General features: G+C 39.0%; 5 protein-coding genes and 1 long non-coding RNA gene across 17 annotated transcripts; 4 read left to right on the forward strand and 2 right to left on the reverse strand.

Moving 5' to 3' along the window:
• LOC109715676 (cyanelle 30S ribosomal protein S10) lies at positions 510-3,071 on the forward strand. Of its 2 annotated transcripts, XM_020240790.1 has the most exons (3): positions 511-915; positions 1,031-1,075; positions 2,423-3,071. In XM_020240790.1, exons 1-3 carry the CDS (start codon positions 664-666, stop codon positions 2,732-2,734), a joined length of 609 nt encoding a protein of 202 aa, XP_020096379.1. In that variant the 5' UTR covers positions 511-663; the 3' UTR covers positions 2,735-3,071. The 2 variants fall into 2 exon arrangements, with proteins under 2 accessions (XP_020096381.1, XP_020096379.1); XM_020240792.1 differs by lacking the exon at positions 1,031-1,075 and having other exon boundaries at positions 510-915.
• LOC109715163 lies at positions 5,502-5,805 on the forward strand. The gene is made up of 2 exons (XR_002217533.1): positions 5,502-5,534; positions 5,629-5,805. It is a non-coding gene; the product is annotated as an uncharacterized LOC109715163 (long non-coding RNA).
• LOC109715162 lies at positions 6,568-7,919 on the reverse strand. Its single transcript, XM_020240041.1, has 2 exons — positions 7,638-7,919; positions 6,568-6,950 (listed from the first exon to the last, which is right to left on the reverse strand). Exons 1-2 carry the CDS (start codon positions 7,850-7,852, stop codon positions 6,806-6,808), a joined length of 360 nt encoding a protein of 119 aa, XP_020095630.1. The 5' UTR covers positions 7,853-7,919; the 3' UTR covers positions 6,568-6,805.
• Positions 8,727-11,520, forward strand: LOC109715161 (serine/arginine repetitive matrix protein 1-like). 3 transcript variants are annotated; one of them, XM_020240040.1, is made up of 4 exons: positions 8,727-8,821; positions 9,773-9,880; positions 10,296-10,377; positions 10,587-11,520. In XM_020240040.1, exons 2-4 carry the CDS (start codon positions 9,869-9,871, stop codon positions 11,321-11,323), a joined length of 831 nt encoding a protein of 276 aa, XP_020095629.1. In that variant the 5' UTR covers positions 8,727-8,821; positions 9,773-9,868; the 3' UTR covers positions 11,324-11,520. The 3 variants fall into 3 exon arrangements, with proteins under 3 accessions (XP_020095629.1, XP_020095627.1, XP_020095628.1); XM_020240038.1 differs by lacking the exon at positions 8,727-8,821 and adding an exon at positions 8,870-9,231; XM_020240039.1 differs by lacking the exon at positions 8,727-8,821 and adding an exon at positions 8,871-9,512 and having other exon boundaries at positions 9,609-9,880.
• Positions 13,204-16,590, reverse strand: LOC109715534 (two pore potassium channel a). 8 transcript variants are annotated; one of them, XR_002217641.1, is made up of 5 exons: positions 16,297-16,586; positions 14,080-14,984; positions 13,769-13,948; positions 13,589-13,643; positions 13,204-13,474 (listed from the first exon to the last, which is right to left on the reverse strand). XR_002217641.1 is itself a non-coding variant. In XM_020240591.1 (4 exons), exons 2-3 carry the CDS (start codon positions 14,979-14,981, stop codon positions 13,795-13,797), a joined length of 1,056 nt encoding a protein of 351 aa, XP_020096180.1. In that variant the 5' UTR covers positions 14,982-14,984; positions 16,297-16,587; the 3' UTR covers positions 13,204-13,474; positions 13,769-13,794. The 8 variants fall into 8 exon arrangements, 5 of the variants coding, with proteins under 5 accessions (XP_020096180.1, XP_020096178.1, XP_020096179.1 ...); XR_002217640.1 differs by having other exon boundaries at positions 13,589-13,649; XM_020240591.1 differs by lacking the exon at positions 13,589-13,643 and having other exon boundaries at positions 16,297-16,587.
• Positions 18,441-26,454, forward strand: LOC109715124 (glutamic acid-rich protein-like). 2 transcript variants are annotated; one of them, XM_020239955.1, is made up of 13 exons: positions 18,441-18,781; positions 19,294-19,357; positions 19,460-20,596; positions 20,663-20,696; positions 21,996-22,072; positions 23,180-23,239; positions 23,333-23,443; positions 23,540-23,617; positions 24,020-24,106; positions 24,310-24,760; positions 25,440-25,552; positions 25,924-25,954; positions 26,033-26,454. In XM_020239955.1, exons 3-13 carry the CDS (start codon positions 19,514-19,516, stop codon positions 26,164-26,166), a joined length of 2,259 nt encoding a protein of 752 aa, XP_020095544.1. In that variant the 5' UTR covers positions 18,441-18,781; positions 19,294-19,357; positions 19,460-19,513; the 3' UTR covers positions 26,167-26,454. The 2 variants fall into 2 exon arrangements, with proteins under 2 accessions (XP_020095544.1, XP_020095545.1); XM_020239956.1 differs by lacking the exon at positions 19,294-19,357.

The following is a 26,837-nucleotide window of genomic DNA, read 5'->3' on the forward strand; positions in this document are numbered from 1 at the left end:
TATATATATATATATATATATTATATTACATATTTATTATATAATATATTTTATTTATAAATATAAATTATAATAATTAAATATATTATGATAATTATTATATATTAATAATATATAATATATATAATTAGAGAAAATATATATAATAATTATAATATTATTAATAATATATATAATAAAAAAATATATTAAATAGTTTTTTATCTATTTTTTTTTTTCTTTCAACCAAACAACCGTTACGGAAAACTATTTTTCTTTTCCTACAAATCAAACACAAACAACGTAAAACTTTTTTTCCACCGAAATTTTTTTTTCCATCGAAAATTTTTTTTCCACAGTTTTACGTGGAACCAAACACACCCTAAACATTTGGGACCGTTGGGTACTGTTGAAATTGGGCATTGTACTTGTACCGTCAAATAAAAGCCTCGTGAGAAGAAATTAAAAAAATATAAATAAAAAAAAATGAAAACCCCGTCTAAGCGTTTACAAGAGAAGTTATCCTGAAATGTTGACGACCCAGGCTTTGTGCGACAATCCCCTCATCGGCAGGTCGCGTGCGATAGGGATTGGGATTTGGATTTGGATAGAGAGGCAGCAAGAAGGCAAGCAAAGCACTCTCAGACAGCTCGGCCGCGCCCTCCCAGCCCACTCTTTCGGCCGATGGCTTCCCTCTCCGCCGTGGGCCTTCTTCCCCTGCCCTTTTCCAACTCCCCCAAACCCCCACCCAAACCTTCCCTCTCCTTTTCTTTCCGCCACTCTCCAGCGTTTCTGGGGGGCATTCCAAGCAGAAGCAGAAGCAGAAGCAGGAGCAAAAGCGCTTCTCGGCCCATCTCCTCTCGGGTCTTCGCGTCTTCTGAGCTCCTCGACCCGCAGGAACTGGATGCACCTCAAGACTACTTGGCAGACTCGCAGGTTCCATTTTCCCTTTCTCCTCCATATCCCCTTTCTTTTCCCGGTATATCGAACCCTAAAAAACTTGGAATTTTACTTTAACTGCTCTCTCTCTCTCTTCTGAGAGCCTTTGCAGGTTCCCGAGACTTCTCTGCTTTCATCTGAGGCTGCGGCTGACAACGTACTCTCATACTTATTTTCGCTTATTATTGTTCATGCTGCTCTATGCCCTCTTCTTCCTATTTAGTTGTATGCGTCAGTTAATCTTTGCAATGTTTTTGATTTATGTGATTCCTCTGGATGCGTCCTGCTCTTCCCTATAGCCACCATCATATACTAACGTCGCTTTTACTCAGATTGTAATCCTGTGGGAACGAAACGCTCTATGAGATTGTGCCTCTTACCTCTTATTTCCATTTGGTAGCAACCACACTGCATGACGAATTTGTGTCGGCCAAAGTGGTATTAGTTTGTGATTTCTTTATCAAAACGTCTAGGCCTTGTTTCGTACTGTTGCATTACTTTTTCCCCCCCTGTAGACATATGTAGTCCATGCGATTGAGTGTTTTTTGCCCTTTTGAACACAAATTTCGTGCTGCTGAGGGTGTTCTATACATCTATAGGGTTTGTTTCGCAAGAATAAAAGAAACACTTGGTGGTAATTCTTCTTCTTTATTATTATTTTTTTTCCCTTTTGAAAGGATTCCACTTTGCATTTGGCCGGGGTGCGTACAAGCTAACTAACAATAACATGAACAGAGCAGTCTATCCACTGCATCCAAACCTCCTTGAATGTGTTTAAGAAAGCTGAACATACACTGGTTTCTTCAATTACTTTTCTCATTGATGTTCTAATGATCTTTAGATTCCATTGATTTACATTCTATGGTCTTTGCATTTTTTTTTTTCCCTTTTTGTCATAATTTCTAAGTAACCACTCTGCTCTCAATATGGTCACCACTGCCCAATGATGGACAAGAGCAATTTATCAGTATTAATCTTTCAATTGATTGCTTAAATTTGCTTCTTGCTAGGTGTAACATGTTGTAGCCAAATTGTTTGTTCCTTATTGTAAGCAGCTCCCCTTGTGTTATCAGAAGCTAAAAATGAAGAATAAATTGATGCCATGCTTTTCTTTGTATTACTTTTATTTTTGCGAGTACATCTCCCCCCCCCCCCCACCCAAAACCCAAACAACCAATTGCTGGATTTTTCTGTTCTCATTCTGAGATTTCAAGTTCTACATGTGCTTCATTAATCCGTAGCTGCGCTATTGAGTTCTCTGGCCTTGTGCTGTGTTTGCTGTTCATATTGATTCCTTTTTTCCTACTTATATATTGTTTTCCTTCTTTTTCTGAAAATTTTGTCTTTGGTATATTAGAGAAAAAAAAATTAGCGGAGAAATGGACTTTGTTGATAGTTCGTGTTTGTTCTGACAACCTTACATGTGATTTTGCATGACATAGTTTTTTCAAATGAAATTCAAGTTCTCTATGACCACTGATTTCTTCTGTTTTGATTTCATCAGATTCCACCAAAGCAGAAAATACGAATCAAATTAAGGTCATACTGGGTCCCCCTGATTGAGGACTCATGCAAGCAAATACTAGATGCTGCTAGAAACACTAATGCTAAGACTATGGGACCCGTTCCTTTGCCTACCAAGAAGCGAGTTTATTGTGTGCTCAAGTCACCCCATGTTCACAAGGATGCACGCTTTCACTTTGAGATTCGGACCCATCAACGCCTGATCGACATCTTGTATCCCACTGCCCAAACAATCGACTCACTCATGCAGCTCGATCTCCCTGCTGGGGTTGATGTGGAAGTCAAGCTATGAATCTCAAGGCCATTCAACATCCGTGAATTGGTTCTCGTCTCTTCCCTTTTGAAGCTGAGGCATGCATTAAGTAGACAATAAATGAGCAGCTATTGTCGCCAGCAAAGGCAGTTCATGATTGCTCGTTCCGTGTGGTTGTTTGGAAGCTCTGTTGTTCATTCCTCCACAAAGTTGATTTTATCTCCTCAGCTATTTGGATTTGCCATGTATTTAATGCTCCGACTGGCTTGTTATTTTCATATTCACCAACAGAGAGGCAGCTGTACTTCCTGTGATCTATTTACTAAAAAGTTGAAACGAGTTGGATGGTTCATTTTTTTGAATTTTGTTTCTTGAATTTTGACCTCAAATAATTTTTGTATTTCCTCTCCTATTTTTTTGGAAATTTCAATTGGGTGCCAGTAAGAACTGTTTGACAAGAAGTAGGACATGGCACGTTGATCTCCGTGTGGCTGAATTACCAAGGTTGGATTAGCCTCAGCACTCTTGAGCGTCACAGGTGGTTTGACGAGGAACTATCTGCGTGATGTTGTTGGACAGCTAAAATATTTGGACGGAATAAAAAGTAAGAAACTCGGCTCCAGTCCTATAATTCTGGAAACGTTGCTGGCAACAACTTTTGAATCAGAGAGGTTACCTCAATCTGATCTACATCCAGTTCAGATAGTAGCATTCAGATGTAGGTCCTGGTCAATTATTCAAATCGGACTTGTATATTCGTATATTTAGAATGTTGAAAAATTTCTAGACGACAGCGGTCAATGATAACAAATGCTAGCCAAAAAATAAATTCACAAATTTATTGTCTTCTATTTTGTTGGAAGCGTGATTTATCCTGATATCAATTGTTGTAATCGATAATTATGCTAATAGCGATTATATAACGCAGGATCTAAAATAAAACAAAATATAATATGGAGAAGAGATATTAGGCGGGAAAAAGAAAACAAAACTAATACTTTATTAATGAAAAGTAATTAATTAAGGCAACACCTATACAGTCATGTGTACTGTGATTTTTTCATCTAATTAATTTATGACTAACTATATATCAAGTCATAACAGATGATAAATTCAAATTTTATTTTAGATAACTACAAATTCTAATTATAATCAAATAAAAGACTTAAACTTATTTCTAATTATATTTTAATTAAGTTTGAATTATTATTCTAACATTTTTTTTCATATTTAGTATTGACTATTCTTGAAGTCAAGCTCCGAAAGTTAATTCATACATGATCTACGGTCGATTAACAGAAAAGTTTTCATTTTTGCTCCGACCATTAACTTGAGAAAGCAGGCAAGACTTCAATTCAGGCGGGACTATTAATTAAAATAAATAGTGTATTTATACAGTAACTTTCAATCTTCAAAATACCATATATTTGCTTACTTAATGGGTTTAGTATGTTGGGAATTTTCCTAAAAAAAAAATTTACAGTGTTGGATTAGTAACCGGGTTACAGTTCGAAAATTCCATAGATAGTAAAGCAGTTATAGGTAGTAAATTATGTTAATTTCATTATAGCAGATCGGTCCTAAGAAAAGAGTAAGGATAAACATACAATCTAAATTACATTGAGATATTATTAGTTCTAGTCTATATTGTATCCATATTATTTATCCCTCTGAGATTCTGTACAAAATGTAATGCAAAAGGAAGGGATATAATAAAATTCTTGATTAGATCTTCTCATAGGAACGATCTATTTTATTTGATTGATGGATCCAACAACAAGCCCATTTTTTCTTAATGAATTAAAAAAGAGAGTGGTTTTATTCGAAGTGCTTCGTGATTTTCAACCAATTATGTGCTTCAATATAATTACCTGGAGTAAGCGCTATAGCTTGTTTCCAATACTCAGCAGCTTGATCGGACCAAGCTTCCGCAATTTCAGAATCACCCTATAGAATGCCCTGTTCTCTTCGATCGGAATACGTGGTTCCTTCTCTTAGAACCGTACTTGAAACTTTTCTACCTGATTAGACTCATAAATCTTATTAGACTCATAAATCGATTTTTTTCTTTTTTTTTTTTTGTGTCCTATCTTAAATCTATTCTATACTAACTGAATTTTATTTCTCATAAACCTATCCTATTGTTTCTTGGGTTAACCAGAAAAAGTTAATTACATAAATTTCAAACCCTGATTTTCATCATAATCAATTTGATCTTTTCTCCGATCTTCAGAAGAATAAAGCATAGTTATTCCAACAATACCGTTAGAATTTTCTGAAAAGTAATTTTATATTCATATTAGATATTTGAAAAAGAATTTTTTTCATAAGAAAAATGAATGAAAATGTGTCGGCGGAAAAAGAAATTCATTTTATATTTATCATTGAGGACTTTGCTCTCCCGCGGCCTTACTAGGCCCAGCCGACGTCAGGCCGTGATCGGATGGGGTTTCCTCAAATGGTTTTGGGAGGACCCCATTCTCTTCTTCAGCCGAAGCCCAGGGTTATTGATGAAGCCCACGAGTTGGGGGGGCCTGGCCCCCAACCTCACAGCCTCTCCTTCCAGAAAAGGCTTCGAAGACCTATAGGCTGGGGCCAATTAAAATAGGCCGATTGGGGCCTTCGTACTCTCTTCCGTCTTCCTCCGCAAAAGGCAGGCCCGGACCCAAATCAGAGCCTGGCTTCTTCTGCTTCTGCCCAGCCTGGAGCCCCGGACACATCGTGTGGGCCTATGCCTAGAGTTGTGCCCGTTACGATCTATTATTCTATTATGAAGCCGCAGCCGCAGCACGACCGACCGAATCCTGCCCCCTCGGAACTCAGAAGTGCCGGAAGACGGGTAAGCAACTCCATATTACGCTATTCACCCTTTTTTTTTTTTCTTTTTTTCTTTTTTTTCTTGACTTGCTATTCTTCTTCTATCCATGGTTCAGGTCGGCGGCCGCCCAATCCCCCCAAAAAAAAGAAAAAAAAATGATTAACTACTTCGCTTTTCCTCATATTGAAAGTTCCTTTTCTTTTTTTTTTTTTGTGTGTGTGTAAAGTGTAAACAAGACGCATTTAGAGCTGTTATTCATCTCGGCATGTGTTTGGCGTGCATGTTTGGTTGATTTTGTCGCTTTTTCCAAAATCTATTCTCGATTTTATATCATTCAAATGCATGAATGGCTCCGTCGACAGGAGGATAAAAAAGAGGGGGAAAACTTTGTATGAATGGATGGTGGAATAAAAACAGGGAGGGAGCTTGAAAGCTTGTTGGAAACCTTAATAAAACCCTTCATATAAAGCTCCGATGGCGCTTTATCAATCTTTGTTTCGTGCTGTTAGTCCATAGATGATCATGCATTTCTTATCCTGCAATAAATATATGTTATCGTTTTCTTCTTCTGCGTCCTCTCACTTCTAAGCCATAATAGCCGTTTGCTGCTGCGTTTCCTCTCACTTCTGTTTGTTTTACATATAGATTTCTGATGTCTGCCGGGCTTGTTTCTTACTATATATTCAGCGTTGTTCTTAAAGCTTCATGCAACGCATTATTCATCTATGTACTTTTTCATGTTATATTAGGCTGAATGGATTAACGAAAAGAGTATTTTTCAATCTTCATTTGCTTGTGAGCAAACACATTTTCTTTATCAGAGTCAGCAAGTTTGTTGCAAAGCTAAATTTGACTGTTCAATGGGCAGTAGAATTTAGTTTCTCCACAGGTAGCAAGTACTTCAGCAATTTGTGCCCTTTCCAGTTCATTATAAGACGACCCAAACAAAACATATTATATTCAGCAACTGCTTGTTTTGTCTGGGCGACTTTTGCCACTCCAGAAGCTCACCACAACTTGAAATAGTATTTTATCGAACAGAAACATTTGATCATATAGTAAATTGGAAGTGTAATTGGATTTCTCAGAGAAGGTGAGGTTTAGAGGAGCTTGTTACAAACGACAATTAATTGAACAGCATGACTGATGATCCAATAGTATAATATGTGAAAAGTGGGTAGACATCTCTCAGGGAAAACATCAGTAATAATAACGATATATGATAAAAGGCAAAACAGAAAAATAAATAAAACTAGGATTTTCTTTCATTTTCACCCCTAATCTGATACGGTTCACCTGACAGGCACTTTGATCCAACCATTAGCAAATGCGATGGCAAGAATGACGAAAGGGGTGGACATGCCAAATATGATGATATAGGGCAATGGTGTCTTCATGGGATTCTCTCCTTCCCTCTCCCCTGCTGTCTGCCAATACCTGCAATTATCAAGAGCAACACTACACCGTCAAAAAGAAAACCAACACTATTGCATGTGGTCGACGATCCAAGGTCAACACCATCTGCACCAAAGCTTGCATTATATTCGCTGTTCTCTTCTTCAAATTTGGAGGCATTGCGGCATATCTGGGAGCCATCATTTTAGTTCTGAGTTAGTGTTTCAGATGCACTAGTTAACAGGGTTTTTCTCGCGGACAAATTATGCTCTGTTGTCCTGTTGATGTATTTTACACTCTTGTGTCTGGCACTCTGGCTGATTTACACCCTTGGATACTCTCTTTGATGGTCAATTTTTTCTTTCAACTGTATTACTGACGATGCATAAAAGGCCTATTCCGATGAAAGTCACAAAAGTTTCCTCTCTTCTCTTTTCTGGAAATTCATTTGAGTGGAACGCGGTGAGGCAACTTTAGGACACTATTATCCTCTCAGGTGCGTCAAACACTCTTGGACTGATTAGTCAAAGAAAAACTTTAGCACATGGTTATATAATTAAAGCTGACAGTTAATTCCACGTGGGAACAACCAGTGTTGGCGGGTCAGTTAGTTATCATAGGTTGCGAAGAGCAAAGAGGCATACAGAGTTTTGTCCTGATGATTCATCTCTTCGGTTCATGCAAAACGAAGGGAGAAAAGAGAAAGAGGAGAAAGGGGATTGAGCGTACTGGTCGGGCTCCTCTTCTCTGGTGATGAACTTCTTCTTTTCACCACGCTTCAGCTCGCCATCTCCTCCGCCAAGTGCGGCATGAATTCCGGTAGGCTTCCTGGCGGTGACTGATGCGAGAGAGCACCGGGAGCGGGGAGGGATCAAAGAGCAGGATGAGGCTTTGGGCAGGAGGGCACTGCCAACAGCGGGGGCAGAGAAAGCCACCTTAGCCATTCAGATTGTGAGGGGGAGTTTTAGCCTTAGCCTTAGCCTTAGCCTTAGCCTTTGCACACATATAGTATGGATAAACTTTCTTGGCTGCCTTACACAGTTACACACAGAGATATGGATAAGAGATCACAAAGAAAGAGGCCCTACAAGCTCACACCGTCACACTCGTCCGAAGCCTGACCCGGGCCCAAAGACAGAGGGGTGCGTTGTTTTGCTTTTGCCCGGACTCTCTTGAAGTCTTGAAGCCAATTTCTTTCCCAGCCCAAAGCCCTAAGCCCAAAAGCCAAAAGCCCAAAGCCCAAAGGTTGTAGACTGGTACTTCGCCCTACCACAGTCCACAGCTGGGTTTTCGGTGTCCGGCGTCGACATACTCCGATCGGTGGACCTCGCAGCTCCCAAAGCTGGGAAGTATAATTGTAATCCACGTAGAATAGTACATGCTGGCACTGCCTGCCTGTAATCCAAAACTTACTTCCCACAGCAGCATGAATATTGCACGCAGGGGACGCTCGACCAGGCTGTTGCGCCTTTGCTAGAAATTGGTAGGGTCAATCCCTTCAAACTGTGCAGCGGGTAAAGACAACCCTTAAGCTTGGGTGCGTTAGGCTTAGTGCTGAATGCTGCCGTCTAAAAAGATTGAGCTGAAGCCTAACCCAACTCCCACCTTCTTCTTTAATTGATGTGATGACGACGATGATATATCTGAATATCTGCATCGTCAGATCGGTGCGACGTTTCTTCTGGCCTACCAAACCTACGGATCAAAAAGTAGATGCTGATGTGAAGTGATGCAAGGCTAGCAATAAAACAAAACACCTATAATAATAGGCAGCTGGTATCAATATTAGCTGCTGCTGAGCAAGCCCGTAAGCTAAGACTTCGTGGCCATCTCTTAAAAGTGTTGGCCACTGCAGAAAAGGACCTCATGCTTTGTGTCTTTTCTCTGGAAAGAAAGTTTTCCTAAGACTGAAGGTGCTGGAACCTTTATTCCCTGTCGTGTTATTTATTCTCCCAAGTACCAGCGCCTTATACCGGTTCAACCTAATGGTTACAGAGAGTCTGCCATCGAATACAATAAAATGGAAAAAATAGCTTTTTACGATTCTTGCTTCTGATTATCAAATCTAGGTCTGGACTTCTTAATCTATTCCATACAGTATTCAAAGTAGCGTCGACCTTGTAGGTGGAATTTTCTCTATCTATAGAGAGGTCGCTAGAGGGCTCCGGCAAATTCCGAACAAGTTTATTTGCAACCTTCTTCCTCTTCTTCTCAATTACACCTTGGGAGCTTCCCTTTACTAAGAGTCGGGTAAATCTGATGTTGATTGACTATCAGCATCGTCGATTGTCGGTAGATCTATCAATCAATGAAATCATCACAAGTAAGACTTCTCTTTTGACCTAACAGAATGGAATTGATTATGGAAGAGGAAATCTTGTATTACACTCTGCCTATTCTTGTCTCTTTTTTCTTGCTTCTTTGTCCTGAAAGTGTATGTATAATAAAGAAAGAAAGAAAGTCTGGGTTTTCACTGTAAAGAGAGAAACAAAGTCTGTTTTCCCTCCAACTCGAGTATTGCTATTATTGTCAGGCGTACTTACTTTGGAAGGTTCAGTCAAATTTTGCTTATAGATTGGCATTCCAATGCTTTTGTAAAATCAGGTATCTACTGATACCCAGGATTGCTAATCTTTTAAGGTGACCAACGTGTTGCTGAAAGATTTGTTACTTTTTTGACAAGATTTCCGATTTTTCCAGCCTTTTGTTGAGCAGGATGCAATATTCATGACCCAAAGCGTGTGTGAAAGGAGACCCTCCTCTCAATTTTCAATAATTTGGGACACGTGGCGTCAGGAGAATGAGTTGTTTTTTTTCTGCTTATTTCCTTTTCATTCACTTATTTTGTGCCTTCCGTAAATTAGAATTTCAATCAGCAACAATTTATAAGGGGATATGAGATAGACCTGCCTCCCCTCCTTCCTTGTCTCTGCCGTCTCCATACCAATCAGTTCAAGCAAATGGCTGAGAAGGTGCTCAAACTTCCTACTCTTTTTTTATTTTTCTTTTTTTTTTGGTTTTAGAGATAAATCAATACGTTGCTTAATTTTCGGTATGATATAAAAAAATTGTTTTTTTTTTTTTAAATCCCAGATGACTTCCTCGTCTTGCTCTTAGGAATTACAATTTCTTCACTTTTATTCTGCAGTGTTCAGTCGATACTCTTTAGAACTTGAAATTGCCTTAAAAATACAAAGTGGGATCCGTTTTAACTGTCCTAATAATTCAATTTAGCTCTCCAGTCGCATGCATCTAATTAACTCGATAATTCGGAAGGCGATGACTTACAAATCAGCTATCATGTTTCTTGTGTTCAATTTCTTTTATTCGGCATGGAGCTTAATATTCCAATCTGATATTTTGCTCTTGCGATTGCATATTCTGTAGGTGTCCACGTTAATCCTGAAAGTAGACCTGGAATGCTGCCGATGCAATAGAAGGATCAAAAAGGTTCTGTGCAAGCTCCAAGGTACTCTCAACTATTCATGCTTCCCCTGCACTGCTTGCCATGCATTTCTCTCTTCGCCCAAATTCTATGCATGTGCATATATATATATATATAATATATATATATATATATATATATATATATATATATATATATATATAGTTTTAAAGTTCACGACTGTGCTCTACTTCTCCTCCTTGACCGCTGTTGATTTTGTGTGATAACTTGAGAGCGAGAGAACATCAAGAGCATCGTATACGACGCAGAAGAACAACACCGTCAGAGTTTCCGGCACTTTCAATCCCCAGTGCCTGTCGAAGAAGCTGCGCCCGCAAGGCCTGCAAGGCCTGCTTGTGATCAAGACATCCAGATCCAAGAAGACAAACCGCCGCCCAAGCCCGCACCGGAGCCGCCAAGCCCCAACGCCGCCCGCCCAAGCCCGCACCGGAGCCGCCCAAGCCCGAACCGCCACCGCCGCCCAAGCCTGCGCCAGAGCCGCCCAAGCCGGAACCGCCGCCCCCGCCCAAGCCCGCACCGGAACCGCCCAAGCCCGCACCGGAACCGCCCAAGCCCGCACCGCAGCCGCCCAAGCCAGCACCGGAACCGCCCAAGCCCGCACCGCAGCCGCCCAAGCCCGAACCGCCGCCAGCGCCGAAGGTGGAGGTGCCGTATCCTTATCCGGTGTGGCCGGTCTGCTGCTGGCAGCCGTGCCCCTGCCCGTGCTACGACTACCGAGGAGGAAGAGGAGGCTGCCGGTGCTGCTCCTGCGGCAGGGAGGACAGCGGATGGAACCCCCCGCCGAGCTACGGCTACGGTGGTGGCAGTGCTTCCTGGTGCGACGGCGTCGGCTACAAGATTGTCTGCGAGGAAGAACCTCAGTACACCTGCACCGTCATGTGACTCAACTACTTACATGTCTACTTACTTTCCATCACTATTCTATATCATCATCATCAGAATGTTTTAATCCTTTGCCTATGCCTATGCCTATAAACATTATTCTTCGTTCGATGTAACGTAAGAAGAATCACGGATATAGATATAAATAAAGATGTATTATTTCTCTTTTGTTAGGTTTGAAATGCGCATGGAGATATAAATAAAGATGTAAGATTGTTTCTCTTTCAGTGTTTTTAAAAATGCCTGATTTAATGGTTATTCTAATTTTTTTTCTGAGTTGCGTGATTTAATATATAGTTAGTTACTCCGCATACATATACACACACACAGGGGGAGGAGGGATCATATATGGCCAATTGGAATTTAATTAATTGGATGTTGAAGGAAGAAGGACATGTAACCATGAGAAAGGTGGGGGGTTGAAGGGCATGTAGCCATGAGAGAGGTTTCGGGGTGCGGGGGTGTGGGGTGGTCCAGGGTTGTTGCGCGATGGGACCACGGCGGCTTTTTAGTTGTCCTTTTTAGGCCGTGATTGGGATGGGCCACCAGCCGGTGTAGTGGTGGGCCGGCGATACAGGCGGTCCTGATGCTACTTCTCCTTCATTAGCTGTCGGTCATCATGCCTTGTGGCTATAGCTGCAGGAGTGACCTCTCGCTATCAGGATTTCGAAAATGGAGCCTCTATCTCTAAACGGGCGTTTCATTGCAAACACTCGTAATTATTTCTTAAGCACTAAACCCAATCCAAAACAAGATCCTCTCTCACTTCGGTGATCCGTCCAACTGGCAAGTCTCGACCAGATTTAGCTTTAATTTCACGTGGCAATTAGATATCTAACCATAACACAGTGCAAAGTGCAAACACGACTGAACACAGTGCATTAGTATTGGAGTCCACACAACACAGGACCACCATCTAACCTGAAAACGATACATAATGTAAAAAATGGGATAACTAGATAGTATTTATTCACTAACCATCTAACTTTTTTATGAAAAAAAAGTTGAACCATCTCTAAATTGACGCGGCTAGCGAAGTATTCAAACACGGAAAGCGCTCGTGAATTCCACCATCCCGATGTCACATCCTTATAAAAATTGAATTGTCTGCAATTTTTTTGGCCCTAACTTGAAAATTGATTGTACTTACTGGCAAACCCATGTTTAAGCACGCTCATTAGTAAAGAGCACTGCTACATTTTTTTTTTAATTTTTTTTTAAAGAAAAGGATAAACACTACCTACTTCATTCATTCATATTTTTATAATATTATTTTTATATACTGTTAGTATGTTGCCATTATGATACGGAGGGCTCCAATTAGCTTACACGCAAACTCCAAAAATGTTACATTGGACTGCTACAACTTATAAAGACCACATTGTGCGAGCCCCAGAAGCATTTTTATTTACTAAATTAGCATAGCTTGAGCTTGTTTTAACAAGTAGGTATAAGTATACGTTATGGGTATACAGACAGTTTACATGAATGGCCGAGCATTCATATAAATACACATCTCTAAACCCTGTGATTTTTTCCTTTATTATTAGTCTTCTAAAGCATATGTATTATTTCTTTCAATAAACAAAATCAAGATTTTTCTTATAAAAAATAATTAGAAATTGAATTGTTTAAATTATATTTGGAGAAAAAAATAAAAATAAAAACATGCCGAGTCATGCCGACCCAAATGGAGTACACTGGGCCGCCGTCTGGCCCAGTGCCTAATCTAACTGGTGCCCATCGTATACCGTGCCAGTCCAAGCCACTAGGCTACCGGCGCGGGCCTCCCAGGGCCCATGGCCGTGACGGAGCGGGCAGTTTACTTCTTACTCCTGCTACCGTGCTACATGGCTCCGTGTTCTAACCTTCTAATCTGTTTGCAGATCGACCGCAAACAGCAGCACCTGTCATACTATTTTATCCATACAAACATAGATCTAAAGATTTTCTTTTTTTAAAAAAAACAATAAAATATCTCATTTATATACCTGCAAGCACAGTAAAAAGGGTTACAAATCCCTTGACACATATAGTTACATCAAAGTTATATACAGATAAATATTTCCGGATTTCTTCCTACCGGATGGGACAGTTCATAAGTTAATAGAAAAGGCTTGCATTGGCCTCAGTCACTAGCTGAAGATACGGTCTTTGCAACACATATGCTGTTGGTTAGGTACGTGCCTCTCGTTACTACTAAGCTCCTTGCACATCGCTGAAAACAAGGAGGGAGAAAAAGGCCTCAGATCCCGCGTTGAAGATCCATACTTTCCTGCTGTATAATGTAGTTGGTTTTTTTTTTTTTTTTTTCCCCCTCAGGCCTGGTTACCTTTTTTTTGTTGCTTAATTCACCTCCTCTTTGAATGAAGCGGTGGTATGCTTATCTTATTCTCAAAAAAAAGAAGAAGAAGATAAAGTATAATCAACTGGAAATCCATTTGCAAAGCAACAAACTTCACTAGCTAGTAGCTACACATATAAAAATGTAACAGCACAAAAGCAGATTTACCAAAGAGAAGCCATCTCCCTCGTGGCTTACTCCGTAGATTGAGCAACAGTGATATCGTGTAGCGACAATGTACCAGATTGGTCAACATCAAGTTCTTCAAACTCCTCCATTACTTCCGCTATATCCTCTTGGCTGATCTTCCCCATCTCTTTCAGCTTGTAGATAATGAACTCAGCAGCACTACAAAATGATTAAGAGGACAAGCAAATATATTCAGGGGATTAAAGAAGATGGCACTTGAAAAATTGCCTGCTGTATAACAAATAAGTCTAAGCAAACATTTAAGAACCTTAAGGTAGGAGGGTGCTTACCCCACTTCATGGTCGCCATCTAGATCTGCCTCTTCAAGATCAACGTATGTCATCCTCCGAGTAAGCACCCATTTGGCTAGCAATTTCTGTCGATACTCGGCATTCAACTCAGCAAGACAAAAGAAGAACTGAGCTACACAAAGAGTACTTGTCACTATCCAAAACACAGCAAAAACACGACCTCCTTCAGTTGAAAAGCTTTTGTCCCCATAACCCAACGTTGTAATGGTTGCACAAACACAATAGAATGCATCGACAAGGTTTAGCTTCTCAACTTTCCAAAGAAATACAGTCCCAGCGACGATAAGCATTACTAGAAACAACAAAGTTGTGTAAAATTTGTATTTTATCCTGTTTGTCTCAATCTCTCTTATCTGTTGAGCCTCACCACCCTTGAGACGCATATGCAATGCTTTAAAAAGCAATACTTCTTGCTTCTCAACAATATAATCAGCTGCTTTATTCAAGAGGAGAGCAACAATTGCCATGCCGACAAACACAAAAGCACAAGCCAAAAGCTTTGCTGTGTCGCTGTTAGGAACAAGATCCCCGTAGCCAACTGTTGTCATTGTCACGATGCAGAAATACACGGCGTCAAGGATTCCATTCGTTTTCTTACCCATCAGTTGATCCTTCACAAGATAAAAGCAGAGAGCACCTATTCCCAGGTAGACAACTAGGAATAAAGCAACTTGCCTAAAACTTGGTCGGAATTGACCAAAAATTAACTTGGAACCTGGAAACGAGCCACCGGCATCAATTGATTTTAATAAGATATCTGCTGAGGGGGCACTTCTACAACGGCGAAATCTTCTAGACTTTGATGTGGGCTTCTTCTGCGCCTGTTTCGGAGGATCAACCAGAATCGGTAACAAAGGTTGTTTCGTGTTGTTGTCAGCCATCAGCTGCATGATAATCACAACTAAATTATGCAGCTCGGAAAAGGAGGTATGGAGATAAATGTATCTAGTAATTTCAAGGCCCTCAAGTGATGCATCAAAGAGGCAGGCAGAATCTTTGTGTCTATGCGGTCAAATACATGATTGAGCCAGTAAATCTTCAAGGCAAACAAAATAAAGATTGACTTAGTTTTTTGGCTACTAACCCTACAAAATCTTTTATATATATAAAGATAGGGCATTCAAAATTTTTATTTGTAAAAATAGGCCGATAAACAGTAAATCATTCACCGCTTTATTCAACGCTTGTATCCTAATTTATATATTTCCTACATTCAAACTTCAAAATATGTATAGTATTAAACACTAAAAATAATTTTAATCCTTTGAAGAAAGTGGTGAATGATTTACCGCATTTAATAATTCATTCACCATATAAACCTAGTTTTATAAATAAATTTTTTAGAGAACTACTTTTATAATTATAGTATTTTCTAAGGCTATTAATAATTTTTAAAAAAATCAAGATTGACACATCAATAAAAAGGTGTGCCAACGAAATTCACCATTCTGATGCTCACTAAGCATAACCAAATGCTAAAACAAAGTGATGTCATGACCAAATGCCAACACTGTGTAACTGCAGTGAATTTCCTTTGTTCTATTTGATGATGATCTAAGATTTACAACCCACGCCACAAATACAAATCTTTGGAGACAATAAAATGCTTTACATCGTGATGAATGTTGCAGATCTTTCAGCTATTCGATCTATTTCATAATTCACGCAATCTGATCTGGGATCTCGTGTTAGATCACTAATTGGGAAAAGCAAGCGGACAGCCTGAGATCTGGGGCGTTTGAACAATACCGCACTGGCGGACACAGGCTTGAAGGTGATTATACTAGGCCGGCATGTTTGTTTTGTGTTCGCGTATTTGTCAGAATGAGCAACCTGTACTGGATTACATAGCCAGCCTGTACAGAATTGGGATAGACTAAGGTTTTGGATGGTCCTTTTTTCCGGGAAAAAAAAAGGAAAAAAAAAAAAGAAGAAAGATAGATGATGTTTGATTCTCTCTGCTCTGAAGAAAGTTCAGGGATGAAAAATTAAACCAAACATTAAGAAAATAAATGATTAATATGAAGGGGAAAAAAAAAAAAAAAAGTTCATGTTTGAACTGGAATCTGGCATCAGCTATTCCTAATAGCCCAAAGAATGAAATAAGGCGTAGAAACAAAAAGGCTTTCCTTTGGAACTAGAAAAGGAAATCCGAGGAACAAAACAATCCAGAAATCAGGGGGAATGCTCCGGTACCTTTCCTTGAGAAGCGAAGGGACTTGTTTGATCCAAGCACAGCTTTGGGCCTTTCGGAGCTATTGAGATTTGAGACTCAGCCGCAGTTACACAGCGTCGGCATCATATTCATGGCGGAGAGGAGAGGGGATTACGAGAGGGGCCACAAATAATTAGTGGGCTTCAGAATGGTGATGGTGATGCCGATCAAGTGCCGACAGTGGATAATATTCAAGGAGAAAATAGAATGGAAACGCTGCGAGCGCGGAGGGGCCAGCCTGCTCGGTCCAATCAAAGTTGAACACTTAGAACGCATCAACGCCTTCCCCGGCGGAATTAACTAATATAAATAATTGGGATACAGTAGAAATAAAATAATTTATCAGCCCAGTGTGCGCCTTTTTTTTTATATTTCTTAAACTATTTTTTTTAATTATTATTATATGGGACAATAAAAATTATAATAACAATTGTATTTTTACATCAAAATACAATTTATTTTTTATATTCCTAACTAATATAAGAAATATTTGCTTGAATATTATTATTTTATAAATTAATATCAAACATAAATTAATGTGTATTAGGATAAAATATTTTAGGAATATAGAGTTTTGTTTGACTTTTGGAAAAGCAACCATTAGTGACCGACAACTCACCAAACGGTATTCGAAACTTCTAAAAGTCATAATCCAAACCTATTCCTTGTACAGATTAGCTAAGACATATAATTTATTTTATTTTATTTTTTTTAAAAATAGATAGTACGCTACCCGCTTCATTTATTTTATTTAAATATATATATAATTTATTAAAACTAAGGAAAGCCAGCTTGTCGTGCACTTGGCTATCTATTTACTTGATATTTTGCTCCCTAAATAATTAAAAACACCACATAATTGATAACTGCCAGATGACTAGCCTTATTTTTGAAGGATTTTGGTTATAGATAACTCAAAATGTACCTAATAAAAGCAAACCTGCAGAGACAACTCTAAGTTGATTTGTTTGCGTCGCTATACCCGGCAAGGGAGTTAATTAGTAATTTAATTTTTTATCTTTAATCTTAGCTTAGAAGCAGTGCTAAGATCCCGGTAATCGGTTGAACATTAGAGGACAATTTTGGATTGTTGATCGCTGCACACTCAAGGCCCATTGATAATATTATAGGATGTTCTTTGTTTTTCAAAGCTAGTCTATATGCGTCCCGTCCCATCTCACGCAGGCATCCCATATTCATCTTCAGATTGAGACTCATGTGGATTAGCGGAAAGCCATGTACCAATCGACCTAAAGATTAATGATAAATAATAATAATAATTATTGTGTAAAAATTTTACCACATGTACTGAAATTTATTTGTTTTTGATAAAGGCTTTGTTGCTTAGTTGTTTTTTATTAGGACATCGTCGTCTATGTTTTCAACTACACCACCTAGAAAAAGCAATATATTGCATGGGATGAATATTCGAGGAAATGAACCCCCGGCCCTCTAGGAGCAGCGATCTCGGATCACTAGTTTAACGCACAGCCTGACTGGCTGGTGCCTATTCTTTCTTCTATTATAACATTGATTTAATTTAGAATAAATTTTCTATAAAAATCAATTGACATTTAGTGACTAAATAAGTTAATAGTGCATAAATATGGAATTAATATTAAAGGATTGCAAAAACGGGATTGAAAATTCAACATGAATGAAAAGAAAAGAGAAGGGCAGCCTGCCGTTCGGCCCAACAACAAAATTTAGGCCAGCTGGTATTGTAGCAACACAAAGTGCTTGGTTCGAGTTCTCCGCTAGACAGATATGTTCCAGCTGGTAGCTAAGTGTCCAGGATTTCTTTAATAATAATTGTAACCTGGATCAATGTATAATTGGGCCCGATTGAAGTTGAACGGAGGTGAGTTTGGGAGCAGGCCAGGTGGCCGTGGGCCATTGCGGCGTATGCGACAGGAGCCCATTCCCTTCTTGGATCAGAATATCAGCGCCAGCAGCTGAGCCCGCAACCAGTCGTCAACGTCGATGCCGTCGTGGGCCTAATTAAGGTCAGGAGTAGGGCCGGCGTGCGGTTTCCAGTCCGCAGACCCGACAAGAGAAATATATCCCGATTGGAATCTGATTTCGCGTCCGATGTCCGGACCACAGAGGGGTTGAGACTTGAGCCTTTGAGCCTTTGAGACGAGAGAGAGAGAGAGAGAGAGAGAGAGAGAGGGAACCCAACAAAACACACCCCCTCCCACTTTTGTCGTTCCGGGGCTATAGGGTGGGGTGGGGGGCATCGGCATCGGCATCGCCATCGCCATCGCCATGGGAGACATCCTTCGTTTCGTTAAATAGTTTTCTCCTATTTTTGTTTTTCTCTGGTTTGTTTTTTAATTCAAAGAAATAAATTAAAAAATAAACAATCTCTATCCCAACTCTCTCAATTAGTTCGGGGGGAAGACAAGTTTGCGATTTTCCTGCGATTGAAGCTCTTTCTGCTGTGCGAGCGAGCTTGCTTCTCAGGTAACTACTCGTTTCGAATTAGTTAGTTAGTCGTTTGATTTGACTGTTCGTCTCAAAGCTAGTAGAAAACGTGGGGTTTTACTTACTTTCGTCCGTGGGGGGAAAAATATATATATATATATATATGTGTGTGTGTGTGTGTGTATATTATATATATTCTTAGTATCAGCAAGCTAGGGTTTCCAAAACTCCACAAAGAAATCAACATATTAGGGTTTCAAAAATTTTACTTTTCTTGTGTCAACTCACTCTAAATGACCCGGGTATTTGCCTCGTGGAATTTATGGCATTTATTGCGGCATATTTATTGTTGAATAAATTGCCCTGCTTACACTATACTCAAAACAATTAGCTGCTTATAGGGATTGGTTCTTAGTTCCGCGCTATCTTACTTGAAAAACTTTAGCTGATGTTTTTGTTCAATCTGGAATACTAGTCATATAGATTAAGATTTTAAGTTTTCTCAAATGGCGCTGCTTCTGAAAACTGTCGATTTCCTTGCTCTGTATCAGTTACTTAGCAATTCGGTGGTAAATCTGTCCTATTGCTGCTTTGCCGCGGAGTATGGTCTGAGCAGTATGCACTTTCTCCTAATTTTATCCTTCTTACATGTTCTTACTAATTCATATCATGACATTTCTTGACTTTTTGGTTTATTTTAATAATGATACCATGCAGAGGAAGTTTCAGCTCTGCCTGTGCTGAGCTGGCTTAATCAGGTCAGGTGCTGCAATGTCTGAGCCCGAACCTACTTTGGCGATGGAAGAAACCCTGGCAGCAAATGGCTCCGGACCTCCTGCTGAAGATATAAATAGTGAGAATCTAGCTGCAAAGAACGATGCTGATAAAAATGGAAAAGTGCAGGAAACCGACAAAAAGGCTTTGTCCGTCACTGATGAAAAAAAAGAAGGCATAGAGACTGAGGGGGATACTGTAACTGGCAAAAACGACAATGATGAAAAGAAAGATGTGCACGAGGTCGACAGGGAGACCATGGCTGTCACAAACGACGCTGATGAAAAGAAGGATGGACAAGAGAGTGAGGAGGCGGCTTTAACTGCTAAGAACAACGGAGATGAAAACAAAGATGGGCAAGAAAGGGAGGCGGAGGCTACAACCGGCAGAAACCAAAGTGATGAAAAGAAGGAAGCACATGAGACTACGGCAGAGGCTCGAACTGTTACAAATGACGATGATGAAAAGAAAGATGACCAGGAGACTGAGGCGAATGCTCTAACTGGAGAAACTGATGGCGATGGAAAGAAAGATAGGCAAGATACCGAGCTGGCCAATATTGAAAAGGAGGTTGTTCAAGAAAAGACTGAAGGAAAAGAAAATGGCATAGAAACTGTAGAAGATGCAGAGGGTGGTAAAGAGGATAAGAAGATGGAGGATGTGGATATGAGGGAAGCTGAGGATGTGAAGATGGTCGACAGTACAGAGGACGTGAAAATGGTAGACGCTGAGGATGTAAAAGATGAGAATAAATTGTGTGAAGAAGAAGGGCAAAATGAAGGAGACGTGAAACCAGAAGAAGGGGTCGAGGTGAAGGAAGAGAGAGATGGTACTCATGTTGAGAAAAATGCTGATGAAAGTAAGGAGGAACGCACGCCAAAGAAGAAAAGATCAAAGAGTAAAAAATCAGGTGATAGAGGGTCGCAAAAGGATAGGAAGCAGAGTGGTATGAAGGCCAAGGAGTTTTCAAGTACTCCAACGGCTTATTCCATTGATCGACCTGTGCGTGAGAGAAAGACAGTGGAGAGATTGGTGGAAGTTATTGAGAAGGAGATGAATAAGGAATTTGTCGTAGAGAAGGTGCCTTTTTTCATGCTGATATTTACATGCCTTTTTTTGGTACTAACTGACTTTCCTTTATTGCAGGGTCGTGGCACTCCTCTGAAGGATATACCGAGTGGTATGCATTCACTTGCCACAACTTTCATTGGTCACCCATTATGTGTACCACTAAAATGCCAACTCCGGAATAGTATTATATCTAATTTATTTTCTATTGGCATAAACCATTTGTCTGGCAACCTTTCCTTTTCCATTCCTTTTTTGCTCCTTTCATGTATTTATTGTTCTAACATATCCTGCATCGTTTTTTCCCTTGTTTAAATGAGTGAATAGTGACTTAGTCATATTACCGCAATACAGATATTACTGATTACTTCAACATTTGTTGGAATTAGTTATATTCTGTAGTTGGCTAACCTTACAGGCTTTTTTTTTCAACTTGTGACCCCTTAGAAAAAGAAGTAAGCTTACTAACATACGTATTCTACAGCTACTCATATGGATGCCACCTTTAATCCGTTTCTTTCTTTCTATTGCTTATATATATATATATATAGAGAGAGAGAGAGAGAGAGAGAGAGAGAGAGAGAGAGAGTTGAGCTAGAATGTTATCGGTAGCAAACGGGCTCCATTACCACCCATTTGTTCTTTATGATCGAGCCTCCAAATCGGCGATCGGCACTGTTGAATATAATTTATACCACTTGAAGTATCTAGAAACCGAATTTCAAATTCTTTCGACACCATTGACCTAATGATCAAAGGGTTTCAAAATTTGTAATTTTAATGGTTGATATGAGGCGTTTTCTAGTTTAATGGTGTAAAGATATTCAAATCAATTGAATTTTGGTTAGGAAATTCTTTAACTATTTAGAATAAGATCTATACTCTCGATTTTGATTACAAGACTCCTATCATAACTTTTTAGAGGATATTCATTTTCAGCGGTTCATTTTTGTGTCCATTTGATGGACAAGAGAATAATATCGGAAAAGTATGAAATTTGATTTCTAGATGTTTCAAGTGGTATAGATCATGATTAACGGTACCGATCGTTGATTTGGAGGCTTCATTATCGAAAATAAATAGGTGGTAATGGAGGCCGTTTGCTACCGATAGCATTCCAGCTGAACTCTCTCTCTCTCTCTCTCTCTCTCTCTCTCTATATATATATATATATATATGGTTTAGGGTTTATGTATGCATGTGTGTATGTATAGGGTGGTCATCCTAAACCTTTTTTATGATGTTAAAGATATTTCTAATTATTCTTAATGTCATCGTAATATCATTCATATATAGCTTCTTCCTTAAGTGGAAATAGCCAGCAAATATTAAGGTGATGATCAATCACACGTCTTCAATCCTTTTGTTCATGAGCATGAAATCCTTTTTTGCTTCGTTTTTTCGGTTTCAGTGGCATACAAATTAGCAAGAAGGAAACCTGCTGATCTAAAGTTGATTCATCAGACTCTTTTCGGGAGGAAAGGAAAGGTGGTTCAGTTTCTAAATTTATCATTATATCTGGCAAGATTTTAGAGCTAGTAATAATTAAATATTTCCAAATTACTTCGCGTCCGAGTGCTTTTATGGAATTGAATACATCAATCTTCTTGTACTTAATGAAGGTTCTAATTGGCTCTTGCTCAGCAATTTACGAGTAATTGTTTACTATAAGCAAATAAACTCTCTGGTACATATAGATTGGAATAACTTAGATAGTGTAGATTTATTTTATATGAAATTTCACCTATTTAAAGGTGTAATGTCATTATTTATGTATTTACAATTTGACTTGAGTGTAATGATTGTAGTAGTTATATTGGTAATGCCCTCAAAAAAAAAAAAAAAGATCTTGCTTGTAAATATCCTCACTGGTTATATGGTCTCTTTCATGGTCTGTCTTCAATTATCTTCTTTTGTTTTCTTGGTAGCTCCTCATCTGGGAGATGCAACTGCTATATGCACTATGAAATTGATGAAAAATGATAAATTTTCAAAGGTTTACTTTTGTCAAGAAGATTGTGAAGCTATGATTCTTCTCGAATACTAGGCAACCACGAGATCTAGATCCAGATAACACCAATTATCGAACATCTGAAATCGCTGATGAAAACAATGCTCCTCCTGCAGCCCAAATTTCCATCCTTTGGAGCATTGCTAATATCACCAAGAAATAGGCTTTAATGGAGGTCATTCATGGTGTGGTAACAAAGTATATTTTGTTGTGGAATGTCTGTTGCTTCAGGGATTGTTTTATGTGCAGAAAATAGCAGTTTGTTGTTGTCTATAGACTATAGCAGTGAAATAGGGTAGACAAGAGGCTGTACAGTGATGCTTTGTTGTGCTGGGATAGTAGGGGAAAAGATGCTGCTCTAAAGCAGTGAAAAAAAAAATCATGGGATATTTTTGAGGCAGGAAAATGTTGGAAGAAAAGCCAAGCCCAGCCGATTTAGAATGAGTTTACCTAAATTTCCAAAGTAAAGTAGCTGATGCTCATTGCTTCTTACTTGCCTTTTAACCTTCTTATAATACAAAATATGTAGTTTTTCTTATCCGATCATTGTCTAATTGAAGATGAATGTTGTTGTCTGATTTCAGGCAGTCGATTTTAAAAGCCATATCCTCCAGTTTTCTGGATTTGTATGGCATGAGAGTGATGTAAGCATTGCAAATTATCGAATAATTATATATGATCCTTATACTGATACTGTCATACTGATGATCTAAAGTACTAATTTTACTTGCTTTCAGGAGAAACAAAGAGCCAAGACGAAAGAGAAACTTGACAAATATGTGAAAGATACACTCTTGGATTTATGTGATCTGTTCAATATCCCTGTTCCAAAAACGAGTGCAAGGAAGGTTGGTTGTATTATGTTTTTCTAAATTTGTACCAATGGCTAAAATCAAAATTGGCATGTGGCTTATTACTGCTTAAATAATCTCGAGGTTTTTCAGGAAGATCTTGTGGTGAAGCTGTTGGATTTTATAGCTGCCCCTCATGCTACAACTGATGCCATGCTTGCTGACGAGCAGGTCCATCCTTCAAGATGAACATCTCTTTCTTGTTGCTTCATTTTAATATACTTTGTTAGAATGTAGCTTGTATATATTTGGACGTGGGGAAAAAAAAAGTGTGTGGGGTATGGCATTAACATTGAGTAGTGCTGAGCTTTTATTCTTGTGTAGGCAAGCATGCCTGCATGCCCATAGTCGTATAACCACCGTTGAATGCCCTTTCACATGGGTTGGCTGCATCTATAGTTAATATCAGGATGGATGTAATTTGTGGGAGGTATAGAAAGCAGTGTGTTCGCACTTGCATAGGAGCATTCTATATGTATATATACTATAATGCATTCTTAAGTAGTGTTTACATTTTTGCAGTAAAATTTGGCTCCTCTTCTAACCTGTTTTTCTTCTCTTCTTTTGGAACAGACATCAAAATCTAGAAAGCGCAAGAGAATGAGTAAAGGAAGTGCTTCTAAGACCGTTGAAGGCTTGCCAGCAAAGAGGTCTAGGAAGGTAATATCATCCTTCACACTCTCTCTTCACCATTCATATATAAATTCTTACCAGAAGTATCTACCGCTTTCTATACTTGTCAGAAAATATTGTTCTGAACTATGTACAACTGCACATGTGTTACACCTGGCTCTCTAGAATGACTTAATCTATTTGCATTAGGGTTATATACTAAATTGTGAATTTACTTTTTGTTCTGTTAGAACCTTGCCAAAGGTGATGACACTCCTAGTGCGGATGAGAAGAGAGGCGATGAAACAGAAGAAGAGGAAGAAGAGGATGATGGAGATTATCATGATAAAGGTAAACAACCTAAGCATTTGGAAAGTGAGAGGAAGGAAGATGAATCCGAGGAAGCTGAAGAAGATGAAAATGAGGATTCTGACTCGGGAAAAGTCAAACAGCATGTGAAGAAATCTTCAAAACGACGAGGCTCTGTTGGTGCGGAGAAGTTGAAGGTAACAACAAGCTCTAAGAAAGATCCAATCCTGACAAGCACTAAGAGCCCTAAGAAATCTTCGTCGTCTAAACTCTCTAAGACTGAGGAGAGAAATGACGTTGGTGAAAAGGTCTTCTCTAGGAAGAAGAAAGATGCTGATGTGCTAAAAAAGCCATCAACTCCCAAGCCAGATGCCAAGGAGAAGAAAACTTCTGGTATTGCCAATTTTACGTCCAACTTCTGTTGATGATTTTAGTGAAGAACTGAAGTAGATCTTAAAAAACTTGTACGCAGCAATCACATTTTTGTTTATCTTGATACGGATAGTTTCCCCAGAATTTCAACAGGAATCCACCTAGAATTGATGGTTTTCACAGTTTAAAAAATTTCAGCTGATTCATGTTAAAAATTATATGAGGAAGGTTTCTCTGACATGATTTTATTTGTGAACGAGTTCTGTCGTTTTATGTGCTTCTTCCTAGAGTTTACTAATCAAAGTTCTTGTTGAAAATTATTTAAATTGGTTTGATGGGTCATCATCTGTGACTTGAAATTGATATTTTTTAAGCTCCTCTTTTTTCATATGTAACTTTATCAGATTGTAACGTCTGCCATGTGTTGAAGTGTCATCCTATCACTTCTAACTGTTTGTAATCAACTCTTTTAACTTTTTCTTCTTGAGGTCTATTTACTAATCATACTTATCCATGTTATAGTGTCAACACGGGTGCTAATATGCCATTAATATATTACCTTCTTGTTATGTTGTTTCTCCTCCTAACTGCTTGTTGCTTGGCACAAGCCTTATATACTGCTGTCATCTTGTTCGCTATTCGTGTATCACCTATGTTTAGCTTAGACTGGTTTCGAGTTATTGTCTTGGCTTCTATCTAGGTCGGAAGACAAAAGCTATAGAAAAAGAAGTGGCAGCAGAGCATTCTGTTCCGACCAAGGAGGAATTAAGGAAGACCATTACTGGCATTCTCAAGGAAGTTGACTTTAACACGGTGTGCTATGCTTTCCCTAGAATACTTGACATATGTGATTTGAAGCATCTAGCTGAATATCTTATGGTTGAGTTATAAATAGCTGAAAATATCAACTCAAGGTACATGCATCAGATTTTAAGCAGGGGTGAATTTGCCCTCATCTGCTTCTTTATTGTACCTGATGCCTGGGATCTACTCTGAACTGAAACCAAACAGATATGACAGGGAGCAAGTAATAACCTGGTTGCTGATTTTAACTGCAGAACCAAATTCATGGTTTTTATTAACTGCATTAGCAATTTATATATAGCCCGTCGGCCATCTTTTATTATTATCTTAACTCAGATCCTGCTTAATTGTCTTAATCAATTTTTTGCCTCGTGTTTCAGGCCACCTTCACTGATATTCTTAAGAAGCTTGGTATGCCTTCTCTGAGTTATTTCGGTTGTTGATCGGCTTGGTCTTATTATAATATTCTCATGGTAGTTCGTCTCGCAGCTTCTCATTACAAGATGGACATGACGCCCAGAAAAGCAGTTGTAAAGCTGTTGATCCAAGAGGAATTGACCAAGCTAGCAGAGGCAGAAGATAATGAAGACGATGAGGATGAAGAAGATGAGGAAGAGGAATAAATTTCAGAACGCGGTGCTTGGGTACCTACTGAGAAGGAAATAGCTTGTACATGTTATTTAGTGGTCAGTTATTTTGTGATGCAGCTTGAATCATTGCAGCATATTTTAGCAGGTTAGCAGATGTAAGTCTTACTGTGTATTTGTGACGTAGATGTGTAGGAGACTCCTTTACCTGTGAGTCTACTGACTAGCTTTTGTACTTTTATGTTCAGATTGGCAACTTTAATTTTCATACACTGAAAACCATACTGCTTGTTGTGTATTTGTTTCTACCTTTTTGAGTTAAAAGTGAGAACTGTACTAACCTCTGATTGCTAATTGCTAATTGAACTCTATCATTTTTATATTTTTGAAACGTTAATTGGAGTATAATCGTGGCATGATTTCCTACGTACTTCATTCAGTGAGCAGATTTTTAATGTAAATACTAGCCTATCTTTTCTTATTCGTGTACAACAGCTGTTCCTGGGCTTTTGAGAATTGGGGGTAATTCGCACGCTCTTCCGGGAGAGAGTTTAAAACGTGAAAAGGGCCTATGGTGGTAGCTCCAAACCCGAATATATATATATATATATATATATAGGGTCCGGCTACTATCCTATTAATAGGATTGGGACCCTTATCCTATCAAGTCGATTTGAATGATCGGAACTTTAAATTAATAATCGGCA

This window comes from Ananas comosus, linkage group 9 (genome assembly GCF_001540865.1).
Source record: "Ananas comosus cultivar F153 linkage group 9, ASM154086v1, whole genome shotgun sequence".
NCBI lineage: Eukaryota > Viridiplantae > Streptophyta > Magnoliopsida > Poales > Bromeliaceae > Ananas > Ananas comosus.

Coding starts and splice junctions, on each gene's coding strand:
- LOC109715162 (XM_020240041.1), bottom strand. CDS start 7,852: ATGGCTAAGGTGGCTTTCTCTGCCCCCGCTGTTGGCAGTGCCCTCCTG. Junction 6,951..7,637: donor AGAGAAGAGGAGCCCGACCA/GTACGCTCAATC, acceptor TGATAATTGCAG/GTATTGGCAGACAGCAGGGG.
- LOC109715124 (XM_020239955.1), top strand. CDS start 19,514: ATGTCTGAGCCCGAACCTACTTTGGCGATGGAAGAAACCCTGGCAGCA. Junction 22,073..23,179: donor TTTTCGGGAGGAAAGGAAAG/GTGGTTCAGTTT, acceptor GTCTGATTTCAG/GCAGTCGATTTTAAAAGCCA. Junction 25,553..25,923: donor AGGAAGTTGACTTTAACACG/GTGTGCTATGCT, acceptor CTCGTGTTTCAG/GCCACCTTCACTGATATTCT.
- LOC109715676 (XM_020240790.1), top strand. CDS start 664: ATGGCTTCCCTCTCCGCCGTGGGCCTTCTTCCCCTGCCCTTTTCCAAC. Junction 916..1,030: donor ACTACTTGGCAGACTCGCAG/GTTCCATTTTCC, acceptor GAGCCTTTGCAG/GTTCCCGAGACTTCTCTGCT. Junction 1,076..2,422: donor CTGAGGCTGCGGCTGACAAC/GTACTCTCATAC, acceptor TGATTTCATCAG/ATTCCACCAAAGCAGAAAAT.
- LOC109715161 (XM_020240038.1), top strand. Junction 9,881..10,295: donor TCAAGCAAATGGCTGAGAAG/GTGCTCAAACTT, acceptor CATATTCTGTAG/GTGTCCACGTTAATCCTGAA. Junction 10,378..10,586: donor GGTTCTGTGCAAGCTCCAAG/GTACTCTCAACT, acceptor TGATAACTTGAG/AGCGAGAGAACATCAAGAGC.
- LOC109715534 (XM_020240591.1), bottom strand. CDS start 14,981: ATGGCTGACAACAACACGAAACAACCTTTGTTACCGATTCTGGTTGAT. Junction 13,949..14,079: donor GATGGCGACCATGAAGTGGG/GTAAGCACCCTC, acceptor ATCATTTTGTAG/TGCTGCTGAGTTCATTATCT.